Here is a 19039-nt window from a genome sequence, read left to right as displayed (position 1 = left end):
TTTTTTCTTTAGAAAAAAGTTTGTACCTGACATGCCTGCCCTGGATTCCATAAAAGTGCTTCAATAATGAAATTTGGAGTAACCTCACTAGTGGACAGTCTCCCTGGACCCATGGTTTGGACCCTCGGGGCAGGAAGGATTTAGTGGAATTCTCTAGACTTGAGCTGACCCCTGTCTTTGCATTAGTGAATGCTTTGTGAAGTGAGCTTCACAACACCAGAGGGTCAAAATGTTTAGAGTCCAAACTTGGTTTTAAAGAATGCACAGCCTAATTTGATTGTCAGCTATACCTGCCTGAATATCCATCTTTTATTCTTTTTTTTTTAATTGAAGTATAAATATAATATTTACAATATTACGTCAGTTTCAGGTGTACAGCAAAGTGATTCAGTTATATATATATATACACACACACACACACACACACACACATTTTTCAAATTGTTTTCCATTATAGGTTATTACAAGATATTGAATATAGTTCCCTGTGCTATACAGTAGTCCTTGCTGCTTATCTATTTTATATATAGTAGTGTGTATTTGTTAATCCCATACTGCTAATTTATCCCCCACTCCCTTTCCCCTTTGGGAACCTTAAGTTTCTATATCTGTGTCTGTTTCTGTTTTGTATATAGATTCATTTATATTATTTTTTAAATTTCACGTAGAAGTGATACCATATATTTGTCTTTCTCTGACTTACTTCACTTAGTATGATAATCTCTAGGTCTATCCACGTTGCTGCAAATTGTCAATATTTCATGCTTTTTTAGGCTGAGTAATAGTCCAGTGTGTGTGTGTGTGTGTGTGTGTGTGTGTGTGTGTAATATATATATCCATTCATCTGTTGATGGGCATTTGGTTTCTTTCCATCTTTTATTCTTAACTAAATGTCTGATGAATTTAACAGAGACTAAAGCTACTTCTGAAGTTAATTTTCCACAGGCCCCTAAGAAAATGTAGGGGTGTGTGTATTTAAATCTAGGTCAGCATTAGGATATAAAGAATATAGAAGTTTGAATAACAGTTTATATGGCCTGTTCCTTCACTTATTGTTCCAATGTACATCCACCATTTTATGGATATGCCTTTACCAACTGCAAAACACTGATAAAAGTTACAAAAATAGTGCTCTGATAGTTTTCATAATACTGACCAATAAAAGCAACCAATGAGGGACTTCCCTGGTGGTCCAGTGGTTAAGACTCCACACTTCCAACGCAGGGGACCCAGGTTCAATCCCTGGTCGGGGAACTAAGATCCCATATACCACAACTAAAGCCTTCACGCTGCAGTGAAGACCCAGCGCAGCCAAAATAAATAAATAAATAATAAATTTTTTTAAAAAAAACAACCAATGAAATGCTTATTACTTAGCATAATGTTGAGCATTTAAATATAATGGTTTGGCTGTTGAGATGCACAGCTCACCTTTACGAATAATATTTGCTTGAGATAGACCTGAATAATCCCTTAGTTTATCTCTTCTGGATTGTCACAAGGAACACTTGTAGAAACCAAAGTTAAGGAAAAACTGACAAAACATCCACATTAATTTTTTAGAACAGAAAATGTCATCTTATTAAACTTACTAAACTGTATCCCTGATTTTTGGATTTCAGAGAGCAGTAAAATTTCTAAAACTGACAAAACAAGAAACTTCCATCTAATGTCATCATTTCATTAAAGAGAAGATACTTTAACATGAAAAAAGTAGAAAGGACATAATCTCAAAATTAATTAAATTGTTTTTTGAAGATCTTTGTTGTCCTTAATTTTCTCTTTGTTCTGGGCCATTGAATACTTCAGCATTTGAAATTCAGTGCTGATCTCATCTGGGGGATTTAATATTCTGTTTCAAGAGGGAAATAGAAGGTGTTGGAGACAAAAAAGATAAGATTGCTAAAGTTTTCATTCTTTGCCAGGTATGTTTATTCCGCTATCTAATAAAGTAGTTTATTTCTTCTGATGATTTCTGTTATTATAAAATGTTTACTAGTCACACTGATATGACTAGACATTGAAATTTGTGTCCATATGTAGTGTAAAATGTGGTGCAGAAAGCAAAGTTCTCTCTAAGATTCTAGTCTCTTAAAATTATTTGAATAAGTAGGAGTTGATTACTCTTGCCTACATGAAAGGTGCTATTAAAAATGAAATAACCCTTTCACTCTGCAGTAGCTCGCAAATTGGTGGAATGTAGATATCCAAACTAGAAATCAGGACATATGATTTGAACAAATGATTTATTTGAGTGTGGTATGTACAAAATAGTTACTGACTTGATTCATTTAGTTACCCTTTGCTGGAATATTGGGATTTCAGTAGCACATGGGGGAAACAGGAAAGAATATTTAAAGATCAAGACCTCCCTGGGAAATCTGGGTACATGCTTGCCATTTGAATATTTTAAGTGCCTACCCTAAATCACATTAGAGAATACGATGAAATGTGTTCTTAATTAACGAAATTAGGATAGAGGACATTTGTTTTGCAACAATTGAGTAATGTTTCATTCTTACTGCTTGACTGTGTACCCATTGGTGGACACAGGTCCTGGGCCCCAAACAGCAGTACTTGTTTTCAGTGCCGTAAATGGACAACTTCATCTGGCTCTCGTTATGATTATCCAGGAAAGGCAAATGTTTGTTTTAAAATGATCTTCCTAAAATTGCCCCTGGTAAACCTATGTATTTTTAATAAAGTTCTCAATTCAGTGTTTTGCTGAATATTTACTTTTCTTTCCCTTTCTCTCAGTTCCTCATTGTTCCAGCCATTGTGGGCAGTGCCCTCCTCCACCGGCTGTCTGATGACTGCTGGGAAAAGATAACAGCATGGATTTATGGAATGGGCCTCTGTGCCCTCTTCATTGTTTCCACAGTATTTCACATCGTATCATGGAAAAAGAGCCACTTAAGGTACAGTGGATGGTACACTGTTTCAACAGGTCACTCACAATAGTTGGCTCGGGTTAGCCTCTCACGCTGGCATGCTTTGGTCAGGTGAGGCAAAGAGTGGACATTTTCCTGCCTGGTAGAGTCTAATGCTGTCCCGACACTCAGGAAATTTCCTATGGATTGGACAGAATTTGAGCACCCCTATCTGTGTCTTAAGAAAGCAGGTCTTTGCTCGGAAACCGAACAAAACCACATTGCTTCCTCAGGACTTACAATGTAAAATCCTGACACCTGTTTTCCAGTGTGTCAGCACACTAAGGAAGAGCATGGCAGCTGCAGGGTGATGACCAGTGCTCTGGACTTGCAATCACCAGATGGGCTTTGAGTCCAAGCCCTGCCACTTAGCCTTGTGTAGCCTCAGTTTCTTCATCACTAAAATGAGAATGGTAATGCCCGACTGGCGGGCTGTTGTGATAGGTGAATGAGATGATGCATGTGAGAATGATTTGAAAATTACAAATCACTACAGCTGTACTACAGGTATATTACAGCTAGGGTTTACTGTTTTGCAAAGTTCAGCTTTCAGAATTAGGTCCCGTGCATCTACTCAAACAAAATTCACATATGTTGCTACAGTTAGCTGTCAAGCACTTTCCAAACAATATTGTGATCCTTAGCCTCCCAATGAGAAGGACATAAAAGCATTCATCCTTTGAATGAAGGGTTAATTTGGGCGATACAAAGGTAGCAGCACACCATCTAGTTGCTTATGTAATGGATTCTGCACAACCCAAAAGGGCAAAGTTTCTTTTCAAAAAGGACGACTCAGAACAGACTTAGAGTGATTTAATGTAATATTAGAAGATAACTTTTGGGGGCTTCCCTAGTGGCACAGTGGTTAAGAATCCTGCCTGCCAATGCAGGGGACACAGGTTCGAGCCCTGGTCCGGGAAGATCCCACATGTCGCAGAGCAACTAAGCCCGTGCACCACAACAACTGAGCCTGCGCTCTAGAGCCCGCGAGCCACAACTGTTGAGTCCGCATGCCACAACTACTGAAGCCTGCGTGCCTAGAGCCCGTGCTTCACAACAAGAGAAGCCACCTCAATGAGAAGCCTGCGCACCACAACGAAGAGTAGCCCCCGCTCGCCGCAACTAGAGAAAAGCCTGCGTGCAGCAACGAAGACCCAACACAGTCAAAAAATAAATAAATAAAATTAAAAACAAGGTAACTTTTGGTTTTATAGATAGAATGTTCAAAAAAATCTCGTTATTCAAACAATCTAATATTAAAAAGATATGCTTTATTTAAGAGCAGGATTTGGGATTCATATGATGATTCCTAGTTTCCTCACATGTAAAATCAGACTTTTAGAGCTGGAAGGATCCTTAGGGAACATCTGATCCAAACCCCATAATTTTCTCCTGGGGAAACTGAGACTCAGTGATTCCAGCAGAATCTGATCATCCCAGGATCTCTGACTCCCAGTCCTGAGGTTTATTTCCACTGCACCCTTTACAATGTTGCTTATAGTTTGCAGTCTGCTACCTTTGCCTGTAAGCTGACAGTTCCCAGGGCTTAACATAAAACTACAGCATTGAATCACGAGGGAGCTCTGGTACACACTCAAAAGCAAGCCTCAAAAGTACTTGTCCTGGCTCTTCAGGATGCACTGTTGCAGAGCCCAGAGGCAGGAGCACTTCATTATCTTCTTGGCCCGATCCAGTGCTTGTGGTTGCCTTTGCTGACTTGGCTTTGCTGTCTAGATATCTGAATCAAAGAGTTGTAGGTGCCTGCTTCGTTATTCAGGGCCTCCCTGCCAGGGCCTGAGAAGAAAGTGTAATAGAGACTAGTCTCTCTTGAACCTTGAAATAGCACTGCTAGAATCATAAGCCACATGTGGATTTTTGCTCTGCATTAATTCTGTAAAATATCCCAAGTATAGCCTTAATTTAAGTAAAAGAGGGAAGGGAACAAGCATTTATTGAGTACCTACTACGTGCTAGGTGCTGTGCTAAATGCATGGCTACATCGTCTCATTTAATGTTCACACGCACTCTGTGATAGAGATGATATTACTTCTGCTTCACCCTTGAGGAGAGTGAGGGTCAGAGATGGGTGGTGGGTCTTGAATAAAACTGCACTTTTGACTATACCTGCTGCAACAGTGCATAACAGCCTAGAAAGCAGAATTAGAAAGACCCCAGACCTGGCTTGGAATCACAGTCATCCAAGGAGTTATTCTCTTCCCTGCATCTTCTACCTCATCTTCTAGCCCTTTTAAATCAGGATCTTCTGGACTGGAGTTTGTGACTGTATTTTATAAGCTCCCCAGGCGATTCTGAAAGGCAGTTAAGTTTGAGAAACATTAATCTAGTGTTTGCTTTTTTAGATCTAAATTATTTTCACTTCTTCACTAACAGGTGACTAAAACATCCTCAGCCTGCTTTGGTCGACACAGAGTGTGTGATGAGGCAAAATCTAGTACTTGTGCACCACCAAACCACAGCTAACTACCCCTTGGACTGGAAATGGATTCAAGACAATGCAATGCATTTGTACTTTTAAATTACCTCAGGAACTTCCCTAGCAGTCCAGTGGTTAACACTCTGCGCTTCCGCTGCAGGAAGTGCAGGTTTGATCCCTGGTCAAGGAGCTAAGATCCCGCGCACTGTACGGTGTGGCCAAAAATTTATAAATAAATAAATAACCTCAGTAAAGGGCGGATTCTGTCTAATCCGTTTTGTGAATAGACCTCAGTGAGCCAAATCTTTGTACACTTCCTGACTCTTCAGTTTTAGAAGGAAAAACTTGCTTAGAAGCCCAGATCACGGGGCTTCCCTGGTGGCACAGTGGTTAAGAATCCGCCTGCCAATGCAGGGGGACATGGGTTTGAGCCCCGGTCCGGGAAGATCCCACATGCCACGGAGCAACTGAGCCCATGCGCCACAACTACTGAGCCTGGGCTCTAGAGCCCGTGAGCCACAACTACTAAGGCCTGTGCGCCTAGAGCCCGTGCTCCTCAATGAGAAGCCACTGCAGTGAAAAGCCTGTGCACCGCAACGAAGAGTAGCCCCCGCTCGCTGCAGCTAGAGAAAGTCCACACGCAGCAACAAAGACCCAATGCAGCCAAAAATAAATAAAATAAATAAGTTTGTTAAAACAAAAAAAGAAGCAGCAGCCCAGGTGGCTACCCTCTTGACAGCAAATGCGCCTTTTTTTTTTTTTTCTGGTTTGTGTTATTGCCGTTCCTAAATTAGTTTCTAAATTTGCTTTATTGCAGCTTACTGTCTACACTAAGATTTGGAGTAAAAGCTGCTTCTAAGACATTCTAAAAAGAATGTGGCTTTGGGGACTATTTACTGAGCCTTCATGATTTTGTGCCCTGCACTATGATAGGGGTTGAGAGGTGGTCTGCCCTCAAGGAATTTCATTTTCCTATTAGATAGGATCTAAAAAAAATGGAAAATATCAGAAAAGACAGATTTTGAATTCCTGATTATTGTGGGGTTCTTACATGGAGAGGATCTATGGTATATGCAATCTTAAAAATAATATAAAGCTTTTACTTGTGGCTCCATATTATTAAAAATAGCTGTGCGACTTTGAAGGCCAAGTTATAAATGCCATGAGAACCAAGAACAAGAGTGGCAGTTGTGACATAGTGGAGTGATAACCCCTACTTCCAGTCGTAAAATTTTCTGAAAACTCTAACTTGTTCCCCCCCCCCCACAGGACAGTGGAGCATTGCTTTCACATGTGTGATAGAATGGTTATCTATTTCTTCATTGCTGCATCTTACGCCCCATGGTAAGATACAGTCTTTATATTTTTGAAGATAGTGTTTTTATGAGAGAATTCTCGGTCCTTCTTCCCTCCCTTCTTCCTATCCCTGCTCCCCGGTTCCCCTACCCCAACACACGTACATGCTTTTTTTTTCTTTCCCATTTTGATTTACTTGGGTCAGATTGCAGATTTTAAGGGGAGAATGTTAACTGCCATTCAGAATACATATCTGGCACTGGATTGTTTGAGAGAAGTGCTACTAAGTTGTGTGTAGGCAGCACGCTGACTTTTGAAATGTTACCTTTGCCTTCCATATTCTTTGTATATGCTTCTGCTGCTGCTCAGAAAACCTGGACACCTAATTGTTTAAGTGGAAATACTGTAAATACGTACAAAGAAAACAAGCTCACTTTTGAAATTTATACTGTTGGTCTTCACAGCACAGTAGCTACTATGTATGGAGTGCATTTCTCATTTCTTTAGCTATATGAATAAGAGAACTAGCCTAATTAGTTAGCTATTTAAAATACCTAGTATTCAGTTCAATGTCCTTGTTCTTCCTGCCTCTTTGGTATAGATCAGATAGAGTCTTTCGCTGCTCTGAAGCCCATAATTAAAGAAACACTGATTTTCTTCTGTCAAGATATGGTCCAGTTTTAACCACTCAGAAATTCATATTATGCCATCAACTATATATCATTAGAAACAGCAGGCCTCTAGATTCTGACTAATGCAGCATCCATCATTCAAAAGAAACCTAATTATCTGTTGGAGTAAAGAGTAAGTGCTGTCTCTCCCCAGTAACTGTTACTAAATTATAGGTCTGAATCATATTGGAGCGAGAATACTTAAAGGCTTTTGTGAAGTATACCTCAATTTAAAATAAGTAAATAAAAATTTTAAATGTAGACTGAGGAATCAAATATTACAGTAGGCAGTTTGTTCGCATGTACTCTTCGATATGCAGGTGGTACCTTTTCCATTTGGAAATATTAATTTTGTAGTAATAGCCATTCAGAACATTTTATTTTCTTATCTATTCTTAATCTGAATTTAGTACAGGTGAATTTGCAGCATTTTAAGTTCAGGCCTCACAAGAGTCCATGGTTAAATTCTAACCTACAAAGTATCTTCCATAACATGTATTGGGCTAGATCTTCTCATGTTCTCTCTTGGTGGAGAAATTGATAATGGAGACATTTGGTCTGTGTATTAGGTATCCACTGTGTGTATGTGATCTGGTTCAGGGTTTTGTTGCATTCTCAGTAAGCTTTGTAAACAATCTGCTCCCAAATACATAGTCAGGAACAACAAGGCAAGTAGCCTTTACAGCAGTCTGCCTAATAAGGAAAGTCAGGCATCACAGATGTGCTGGGACTTACTTCTACAAGTCTCCTTTTAGCTGGTTCTATTTTTAAACCACATTGGAACTAATTCTAAGTCTTAAAGCTTGAACGACAATTTTATCCTTGAGTTATTAATTTTATCCCAATTGCCCAAATACTTCCAACCACATGTTGACTGCTTTTTCTTTCTGGTCTTGTCCTGGTACCTTCTCTCCCAGTTTTCAAGACTAGAGGAAAACACAGGTTGTATGAATTCCCTTCATTTATCACTTCTGTTCTTTGTTGTCATGTTTACATTTTTAGGTTAAATCTCCGTGAACTTGGACCCCTGGCATCTCATATGCGTTGGTTTATCTGGCTCATGGCAGCTGGAGGAACCATTTATGTATTTCTCTACCATGAAAAGTAAGAGAAAATAATTTATATTTGATAGCTTTAAAATTAACTTCCTAAATTTTATCTACATTACAGTACAATTTACTTTATATTTGCAGTTCAAAATAGTAGAAATACATAAATAGAATATATATTGTTTTAACAAATCTTTAGAACCTTTTGATATTCATCATTGGTCTACAGACTGCTGCAGACAGAAATGAATGGTGCCTGTGTGATATATGATATAGTTGAAGGACAGGGTGCACTTGTCCCTCATCTAAAACGACAGTTTTGGAGTCAGTCAGACCTCATTTCGCATCCTCAGCCAGGTTAGTCTTATCAGCAAACTAGCCTTATCCTCTGTGACTTAAGTTACCACATGAGAAAAATAACTGCTTTTCTAAGTTTCTTTGAAGTTTGAAGATAATAGCTATTAAGCCCCCACAGAACACCTAGATAGGAACCCAGAGGATGTTCCAACCTAGGACTCCCTGAGAAAGGGTACATTTGGAAGGGCATCTAAACCCTTAGTATCCTCACCATGGGACACACCTTTTTTAACCCGTTATTCATATCTCCTAGTCTTAAGTGTGAAGCAATATAAAAAGAAAACTTACTGAAATTTAGCAGCTTAGTTCTAGAGGAGACCTTCAAGGTCATCTATTTGTGCTACATGTTTAAAAAATGAGAACATTTAGTACATGCATCAAATTAGTGACTCATCTGGAATTAGGACCCATGTGTCCTAGTTCCTATTCCATGGCTCTTTTCATTATTTCACATGCCTGAACTTGAGAAACTCACAACTGTGAAATAATTGTCATTGGATACAGTTTATTAAATTCTTTATCTATTGTTTTTGGCAGAATGGCCCTCAGAATTAAACATAACTTGTGTTTGTCACAAAGTAATAAATTGTTTTCTCTTTTCAGAAGAAAGTGGTAGTTTTAGCTAACTTCTCTCTAACTTTGAAATTCACTTAAATGCATTTTTGACCATAATTAGCAATTCTGAGTGGTATTATGCGTTATATATATATCCAAGGGAACAGTTTGCTTCTCAGGCTCAAACCCCTAATTTATATCCTTGGATAAATTAGGAAGTAAAGTAAGACAACTCTCTTTTCTCCTATTCCAGGCCTTCTAATATAAACCAAACCCACATTCTTCCCCAGTTCCCTGATATGATTACTTCATGGTGGACTTTGAGTATAAAACACTAAGAATGAGATGCGAGTCACCCTTGGCCATTGGGTTTGGCAGGTATTACAGAGAACCTAAATGGTGCCACGTACTGTTCTAGGCCCTGCAGACCCAAACATAGACAGAACTTGGTCCCTGCCTTCGAGGAACTTAGAGTCTAGTTTGATTAGGCATAAATATAAGTTGAATTTCAGTACAGTGTGTTTTTTAGCATTTTCAGACTTCTGCACCTAAGGTGATGAGCCTTACAAACTGGAGTTTGTACAGATACAAAATTAAGAGACAATCAAAAACACATGCCCTCAAAAAATAAAAAAATTTTTTTAAAAAGTAAAAAAAAAAAACCAATAACAACAAAAAACACATGCCCTTAGTTCCTTAGGGCTCCCATCCCTTTGCCACTGATAAACTGCTCCAAGCTATTCCCTGTGCAGCTTCATAATTTCAGTGTCTCATAACGATGGATTGGAATGGCGATGAAGGCAAACACTCTGGGATTAGAAACGGAAAATGCATGGTGAACTGGATTCAATGATAGCTTTTGGCAGAGAACGTTTTGCATGTAGTATGTGGAATTTGATGCCTTATCCATCTTGAAAGAAATGCTAGTTCATTGTTACTCAACTACAGTATTTCAGTTAGAGCCCTAATGGTCTCCTACAGGGAAAATACATTTCATTTGAATAGTCAAGAGTTTACATTTGTTTTTCAGAAGAAAAAGGGAAAAACTGGTAAAGAAATAGTCTGAGTGTTGTAGGAATAGATATATTAAATTAATTTAAATTAAATTAACACATTTCTGTTCTGCAGGTATAAGGTGGTTGAGCTCTTTTTCTATCTCACAATGGGGTTTTCTCCAGCCTTGGTGGTGACATCAATGGTAAGAAGTTGCTTTATAATTTAAGTTATTTCACCTTATTTTCTTTTAAATCGCTGTGACTCTTAATATGTCTATAGATACGATCCGAAGCTTTTCTTTCTGAAGTTATGACATGTCCAATAACTAGAGATTCAAAAGAAAAAATATATAAATTACAAAGTGCCACAACTTGTACTACCTACTGTCTGTAGTTTGGAAAAGCTATACATCTAAGTGTGACTCCTTCCATATGGTAATCTGCTGCATTTTTTCTTTGGGATAACCCTTCTGTTCACCCCACCTCCACTCCCACCCTTTTCCCAAAGAGCTGTGAGATTATGTGAAGGTGGGAATTTCTACTTGGGTTACTTAGTGTCTTAACCCTAAATCCATGGCGAGGGTAAATTTGGAGGTTTCTTACAATGAAGAAAATATAAATTAGTGACTTCTTTTTTTTTAGAGCAGAAATTTTTTTTCTTAATTAATTTATTTATTTCTGGCTGCGTTGGGTCTTTGTTGCTGCGAGCGGGAGCTACTCTTCATTGCAGTGTGCAGGCTTCTCATTGTGGTGGCTTCTCTTGTTGCAGAGCACCGGCTCTAGGCGCACGGGCTTCAGTAGTTGTGGCACGCAGGCTCAGTAGTTGTGGCGCACGGGCTTAGTTGCTCCGCAGCATGTGGGATCTTCCCAGACCAGGGCTCGAACCCGTGTCCCCTGCATTGGCAGGCGTACTCTTAACCACTGTGCCATCAGGGAAGTCCCGTGACTTCTTAGAAATTAAGAATTGGAAGGACCTCAAAAGGTCATTTGGCTCAACATTTTATTGGATATTTCTCAAATCCCTTCACTCTTACTTTTCCTTTCACTTGCTTTTAAGTCATCTTATTTCTCTTTCTCAGGAAAGTGCTTTTTTTTTTAACTTTGCTTGAAATTTTCTTTTGGGGACTTTGATGGGTGAAAGTGTGGCATTCATTACCTTTAGTAGGCATTTGCACATATGTGTTTTGTACTCCCATTCAGACTGATTACTGTTGAGAAATCAATGTTTATCTCTCAATTTAAAACAATAACATAACAACCTCACGATCCCATCTACTGGTCACTTGTGCCTTTAGCTTATGTTTTCCCAGTCCTACACTCTGCATTTTGGGGCACCAGCCAGTGTGTGTTTAGTTTGAACTCTCTTCTCAGCCTACAAGGGTCAGAATTGTACCTATAATTTCCTCCTGAGCTCATAGGCAAGTTATAAGAATGTAATTTTGCTGTGCATAGTTCTTGCCCTGGTCACAAAAACACCTGTAAAAGGTTTAGGATTTATAGGTTTGCTTATGATTTTTCAGAGGGTATGTCATATGAGAATGTATCAAGATATGTTCTTTGAGATATGAGATTTATAATGGCTTTAATAATTACCTCGTAGCAAAAATACATACAGTTTAGCTGGTAAAAGCAACAGGGAATAGTGAGGAGAGGGAGGTGAAAGTCAGAAATGAGAAGATCTGCCTTGAAGGCCATATAGATAGAGGGCGATTGAAGACACCCAGAGCAAGGTCTGTGTTGATGGGTCACTAATCATTAGAGTGGAACTTCAAGTAAATTCCCTCTGGGTATCATAAGAACAAGTTTATCCAGTATTTTTACTAGCTTAAATCTTTCATTGACATTTTCAAGTAGTACAATAGCAGGTGACTAATGTTTATGTTAATCAAACAGGAAAATCCCCACACTTGCCCAGATAGAACTTAGAATCAAGCAGAAAAATACAATTCATATAAAATAAGAAATTACCATAAAGTTTTACAATGTCTTTGATTGGGGAAAGTACAGCCTACTATGGGAGCACGTGATAGATGTACCAGAGGAAATGCTATTTAAGCTGATTCAGAAAGACAAATAGGAGCCAAGAGATGGAAGGAGTGATGCAGGTGGTACAGGAAAAGGATACAGCATGAAGGAAGCCCCAGAGATGCGGAGAGCACAAGCATCTGAATATGCATATATGCATGAGGGGGTGTAATTATGCAGGTAGCACAAGTCTCGTGATAAAACTCGTGAGCTAGACAGAGACCAGATCAGAAAGAACCACACAGGCCATCTGAAGGAACAAAGAAACAGTACAAGTGATGAAGACTCAAACCTTTGGTGTTCTGGTCAGAATAATGGGTATCGGAATTACCCTTCTACCATAAAGAACTTATAAAAGTAGGAAAAGTATGTGAAACAACTATTTTTTGGCATTGGACACAGACATATAGGACTATGATGCTTGCGGGGAGAGAAACCAAAAGATGAGCTTCACACGCACTGCAGTTTTCTCCCCAGAATGCTTTCCAAACTGCGAAAGAAAATGGAGTCCAAGAGCAGCAGTCTGGGTGGAGGAAACAAATCAGCATTTCAGCTCCCGAGCCAGCTGCAGTTTTGGGGCAGGGTACTGGAGAGGAGGGAACTTCACAGAGAGTCTCCAGAAATCTACAAGGGGTTTCCTTGAGTCCTTGCCCGAATACTAAGCTGCATTTGTGCAGGGCAACACTCTGCGTGCACTGGCTGAGGATAGCTATTGGAAGGCTGTGAGATAAATGGAGATTCCAGAAGGAGCCTAGTACTGGGAGATACCAGAGTTCCAGCCAGCCAGAGCAGGAGACCATGCTGAACAACTTAGGTATTCCATTGACCCTAGCAAGACCACACCTTAGGATAAGAGCTACTCTGGCCCTAGAGTGAGAGCGGCTCTGGCACTGCCATAACAAAGCCCAGAAACCTCGAAAGGATAAAATTGATCCTTCGGTAAATAAACTGCCTACTGGAACAAACTCAACATTCCTTCGAGGAAGACAACAAAATCCATACTCTAACAACTCGGCATCCATTATCCAAACAAATACTACTAGACAAGCAAGAAGGGCCAAATGGAAATTCTAGATCTGAAAACTATATGTTAAGAAAAAAATTTATTTGGAGGGGTTTAACAACAGATGGGATACGGCAGAAGAAAAGATCAGTGAACTTGAAAATGAATAGTCAGGCCTCAGACTGGGAGAAAATATTTGCTTTCTCTATATGTATCTGACAAAGGATGTGTATCAAATATTGTAGCACTCTAAGTCAATAATAAAAAGCCAATCCTATAAAAATGGGTAAAACACTTGAACAGACACTTTATAAAGAGAAAGAGATACAAGTATCCAGTAAGCCCTTGAAAAACTGCTCAATGTAACTAATCATCAGAGAAATCAGGGAAATGAAAATTAAAACCTCAACATGCCACCACTACACACCCTATAGAATAGTTAAAATTAAATTAAAAAGACTGATGCCACCAAAACCCAGCAAGGACGTGAAATAACTAGAACCCTAATTCATTGTTGGGGAGAGTATAAAATGGTATAACCACTTTGGAAATTTGTTTAGCAGTTTATTATAAAATTAAGCATAAATTTATGACAACAAAAATGAAAACATATATCTACAAAAGGACTTGTAAAACAATATAAATGTTAATTTTATTCATGATAGCCCCAAAATGGAAAGGATAAACAAATTATGTTAAATAAATCAGTGGAATGCTAAGTAATAGAAAGGAATGAATAACTGATATACAGTTGCACATGCATGAATCTCAAAAACATTATTTTGAGCAAAAAGGAAGCCAGACACAAAAATGTACATACAGTATAATTCCATTTATGTGAGGTTCTAGAACAGAGAGGCTTAGTCTGTGGTAATTGCAATAAGAACAGTAGTTGCCTTAGTGGAAGGGCAAACCTTACTGTTCACTTAATATCTATGCATTACACTATGTAAATTAATCATCAATTTTTAAAACACCCCCTCCTCCCAAAAAAGGAATATAAGTTCAGGAAATAAAACACTTTAGTTCTTGGTTCAAATCCTGATTCTGACACTTAAAAGTTACATGACCTTGGTAGATTATTTAACCTTTATGTATTCTAGTTTTCTCGTCTGTAAAGTTTGGATAAATTAGTACCTAAGTTAGGGTTGTGAAGATTAAATGAGTGCTTCAAACAAGTCCTGGTACATAGAAACATAGTAATGACATTGATAATGAAGAAAACATACCTGGTTTTGTTTGTTTTAGGATTAACTATGTCTGGTTCTTTGAAAGTTGATAAGCAGATGTGGTATCTTGAGGAACTACCTATTAACAGAATGTATGTCAAAACCAAACTGTGTGCTTGGTTTGGTCTCTTGTTTATTCTTTTAGTGGAAGAAGAAGGAGTGGTGTCTTTCAGGGCAGCAACCAGCTGTGTGACTTTGTTCAGGCTACTTATTTCTCTGGCCTTAGCCTCTTCATCTCTAAATTAAGGAGGTTGTGTTGGATGAGTGAGTCTTCACTGGGGAGTCAGATGCCCCTGTGAGAATCCCATGAAAACCTCAATCCTCTCTAGGAAAATGCTTCTAATAACACATACACAGAGAATTTTGTATAATTAATGGATACTAATTGTTTTATAACCTCTAGGAACTAATAAATGTAGCTGGTGTTTTGTTTTGCTATGTTTTACTTTTTAAATAAAATGAAATCTGACTGATGTGCCATCTTACCAAGGTTAAGGAGAAGTCCAGTATCAGTCAGTTTGGATTGGCTCCTTCCTCATCTTTTGATCTTACGAAAACCGTGGTGCTTATGTGAACTTTGAAAATAGGGCTAATCCTCACCCCTGGCCCTGGATCCTCACGCTTGGTTCTTAGCTCGTGTCTGTGGCAGCCATTGCTCTGGCCGAGGCCCATGGGGCCATTCAAGTAGGTGGCTGCACTGGAGCTTCCCCATGTTCCTTGTTGGACTTGGCCACCAGGACCTGCCCCAAGGCTAACAGCGTTACAGCCATCAGTGCCCAGGCCTCTGGGACACCCACACACCTGTCCCCTTCCAAGGCCTTGCCACGATTTGGCTTAGGTTTCCACTCACCCTGCAGAACCTGAGACCTTTCTATTCCTGGTCCCCAGAAATCCTGACTTGTTTCTCTGTCAACTTCTTAAGCCCTGCCTCTGTTCTCTTCCCCTCTCATTCATACAGCCCAGTCTAATCTTGTAGATGGGTCGAGGTCTTTGAAAACCAAGAGTAGCCTATAAATATTCCTTTTTGTGCTAAAGCACACCTGACTGTTAATTTCCTCCTAAGCTAAGAAACTCCCAGGCACAAAGACAAAAAGGCCTGGCAACATCTAGAAGGTTAGGAAATATATTGTGCTACATGGTCTCAGATCTCAGAGGTCACTCCTAGCTATGATTTTCCTGTGTCAGCCATAAAGAAGCCATAAGCTCACAGAAGCAAGTGAAGAGTCTGGGAAAAGCGATTAGTGTAGAACAGTGTTTGAGGAGGACAAAGGGAGTGAAAACCAGGCTGAGATGTGGATTATAAATGGAGTGGCATGGGTGTAGGGAAGAAAGCTCCTAAGGAGGAAGATGAAAGCCAAGGACTGTACTTTATTAAAATGAACTGTTGTTCCTTGTAGATGCGATTGCAGTCTGCTTAAACATGGTATAAATGAGCAGAAGGTGCTTCTTTTTCCCACGGGACCTGTAACCTGACTGCTTGGCCGATTCAGAGGGTAACCCAGGTCCACTTAAGTGTAATTCATGTTTACAGATGAGGATTCTATCTGTTCAGAGCTACTTCATTGTCTAGAAAATCAGGAGACTTAGGGGAAATTGCAGTGATCTCTTTAGCTTGTCATATCAGAATAACATCAAAACCTTTTAAATTTTTTCCTCTGTTGACAGAGTAACACCGATGGACTTCAGGAACTTGCCTATGGGGGCTTAATTTATTGCCTGGGCGTTGTGTTCTTCAAGAGCGATGGCATCATTCCATTTGCCCATGCCATCTGGCACCTGTTCGTGGCCACGGCAGCTGCAGTGCATTACTATGCCATTTGGAAATATCTTTACCGAAGTCCTACAGACTTTATGCGACATTTATGACCAATCTTTACTAGGTCTCCAAACCAGTATTATTTCAATTATGGCACTTAGGAGCGGGGTAAGAGCTGAAAACTGCACAGAGGGAAAAAAAAAAGAAGACAGCTGTACTGACTTTATATCTTTTGAATATAATTACTGTGAAAGTATAATAGCTGTGTTCTGGAATTTTCCCCCTCACAGCAGATAAATAAGGTAGTGAATTAATTATTCATTCCATTCCACTATCTGAAGTACTCTGGATAGACTTGGCCAACTGATGTTTACAAACCAGAATTTTGTATTTTAATTTTACAGATTTTACTACATAATTTTTCTAAATTACTAGGTCAGGCTGTAAAAGTCAGTGCAATAACAAAACTTCCTTTTTAAGAGAAAATGGTTTCTATCACTTTCCCATTAGCTGTGTGAAGAATCATGGACAGAATTTACACTACTTTTTACCATGTTTCATCTTGGCATAACATGGTTATTTTTTAAATAGAAACTTCAGTTTTTTGTAAATTTTTAAAAAATACTTCATTGAAACGCATTTCTGCAGTTCCTCATTCATGTGAATTTTTGCAGCAAGCTGTCAACATTCCACAAATGAACAAACATTATACCTCTTCTGATAGTTTTATTAAGCATGGAGAAATTGCCAATTTTTAAAAACTACAAGTTTTCCAAAACTCTTCTGCCAGCCTCTGACTCTGAATTCCATGTTGCTTTGGGCTGTATACTTGACCTAGTTTGGTTTCCCAGCGATGGAAAAGTATTTTGATATCATTAAATTTTTCAAAAGATTCAACTTTTTCTCTATGCCTTTGCCATGTCTTCTTCAGGGTCCTTTTCAACAGCGGATGAGTATCTAGTCTGTACTAAGAGAATATTGTTGGGTTGGCCATCCACTGAAAACTCCTGAAGAGTGTTATGGATTACAGCGAATAGTGGTCATGCCTGTTTGGTGCCCAATGGTTGTCATTGTCACTTAGCTTTATATTATCAGTTTGATAGTCATTTTAAATTATGGAACTAGATGCATAAATTCACATTTCTACCTTTCCTTTGCATCTTCTGATACACTTTCCTCTTTTTCATGGAAAAGTATTTAAAACACTGTTTGACAGATAAACTCATGTGTCTGTCGTCCATGGGTTATATCCTGGCTCAGTGGAGTGGTATTTAATATATTGTTTTTGGTTTTCCTTCAGTGTCTTATATTAAGATTAACATATTAGTTGCTTTGTTGGTTAATCTCCTGTTGGTGTTTTAATAAATGAGACAACCTTGCCTTTAGATCAGGTGCTGATATTGCCTGTTTTCTAGTGATGGGTTTGATCATTGGAATTGTTGGTTTGTCAATACATTGAAGTCAATTCATTGAAATTTTGTACTGATGTAGCTTTAAATGAGGGTTTATTTTGTGTGTGTATGTTTAGAACTCTCCGACTTTGGTAAATTATGTGGGAATGAAGAACAGAAGAATGGCCTCTTGCTGGTGAATTCTTAAATAGGCAAGGTATCCAGTGATAGCACCAGCCAGACCACCCCTTCTGCATGATTCTGAACATCTGGATGCCCCTTGTTTTATTGTGTATATTTTATTTTAAATGTATTAACTTTTGTGGATTCATTTAAAGTCTGCTCAAAAGTACCACTGTCAAAACCACTAAAATGTATGTAAAAAATAGTGCTGTAGACTAAAATAAAATTGTTACTTGGATTTGTTCCACTGTCTCTAAATTAGATGACTGTGAAAATGATAATGCATTTTTGAAAGCCTGAGCTCATCTAGCATATGTAATTCGTATAGTAGCCTTTTTTTTTTTTTCTGAAAAGCCAGGATGGGAAGAAAAACAAATGTACCCTGACATCTAGAATTTTCTAGTCCACTTTTTAATAATTGAATTGCCAGAAACAGTGCAAACATTAAAATCAAACCACGTTTTCAGTTTAAAATATACTAGTCTGGGCCTAAAGATTATAAATTTTATAGATGATGTATCTTCATCCCAGAGAAGACCTTTGGTTTAGTTTATATAATATACCGTAGGACTGAGGTTACACGTTTTTTTGTTGCCAAGCAGACACACATATTGCAAATGTAAGAACTCTGTGAGTGTTTGTTAGATTTCATTCTCCCTCTTCTACAGTGTGGGAAACAGAGTCAGAGCTGCTCTGACTGCTTCATGCTTAGGGAACTGAGACAGGAACCCAGGTCTCTCCAGCTCTGAAGCCTCCTATTCACTTTACACCACAGCAAAAACAAGTGAATCGAAAAAATTGAACTGAAAATTCGTCAGAGTCAGCAAAAACAAATGAATCCAAAAAATTGAACTGAAAATTCATCAGGCATGCACATGGAAAAGAAAACAAATAGTCACGCAGTTTAGAGCCTAAAAAAACCCTCGGGGAAACCTCCATCGAGTCTAATTTTGAAGATTGAGTGTCTTGAAGCGTTATTCTTCCCAAGAATTCTGTCGTCTAGTCCAGCAGGGTAACCTCATCTCTCTCTAGAGCAGCATCTGCCCCCACTTCTGTGCTATCATCTTCCTTATCAGCATCTCCAGCCTAAAACTTTTCTGAAGGCCAGACCTCTCTAATCAACTGCCCAGATGCCCCCCTTCCCCACCTCCGGAACATTTTACTC

At 38.9% G+C, this 19039-nt stretch overlaps 1 protein-coding gene across 2 annotated transcripts in view; it reads left to right on the top strand.

The window, feature by feature from the left end:
• Window positions 1-18118, top strand: part of MMD (monocyte to macrophage differentiation associated) — a 28513-nt gene extending 10395 nt beyond the window's left edge. The window contains exons 3-7 of one of the 2 annotated variants that reach the window (XM_059907050.1): window positions 2758-2918; window positions 6634-6708; window positions 8334-8435; window positions 10421-10490; window positions 16210-18118. In XM_059907050.1, coding sequence (XP_059763033.1) covers window positions 2758-2918; window positions 6634-6708; window positions 8334-8435; window positions 10421-10490; window positions 16210-16410 — 609 coding nt within the window. In that variant the 3' untranslated portion in view covers window positions 16411-18118. The remainder of the gene's footprint in view (window positions 1-2757; window positions 2919-6633; window positions 6709-8333; window positions 8436-10420; window positions 10491-16209) is intronic. The other variant, XM_059907051.1, reaches the window with a different exon arrangement.
• Window positions 18119-19039: the final 921 nt, after the last annotated feature.

This window comes from Balaenoptera ricei, chromosome 20, assembly GCF_028023285.1.
Source record: "Balaenoptera ricei isolate mBalRic1 chromosome 20, mBalRic1.hap2, whole genome shotgun sequence".
In the NCBI taxonomy this organism is placed as follows: Eukaryota; Metazoa; Chordata; class Mammalia; order Artiodactyla; family Balaenopteridae; genus Balaenoptera; species Balaenoptera ricei.
This window is presented reverse-complemented; position numbering and strand designations above follow the sequence as displayed.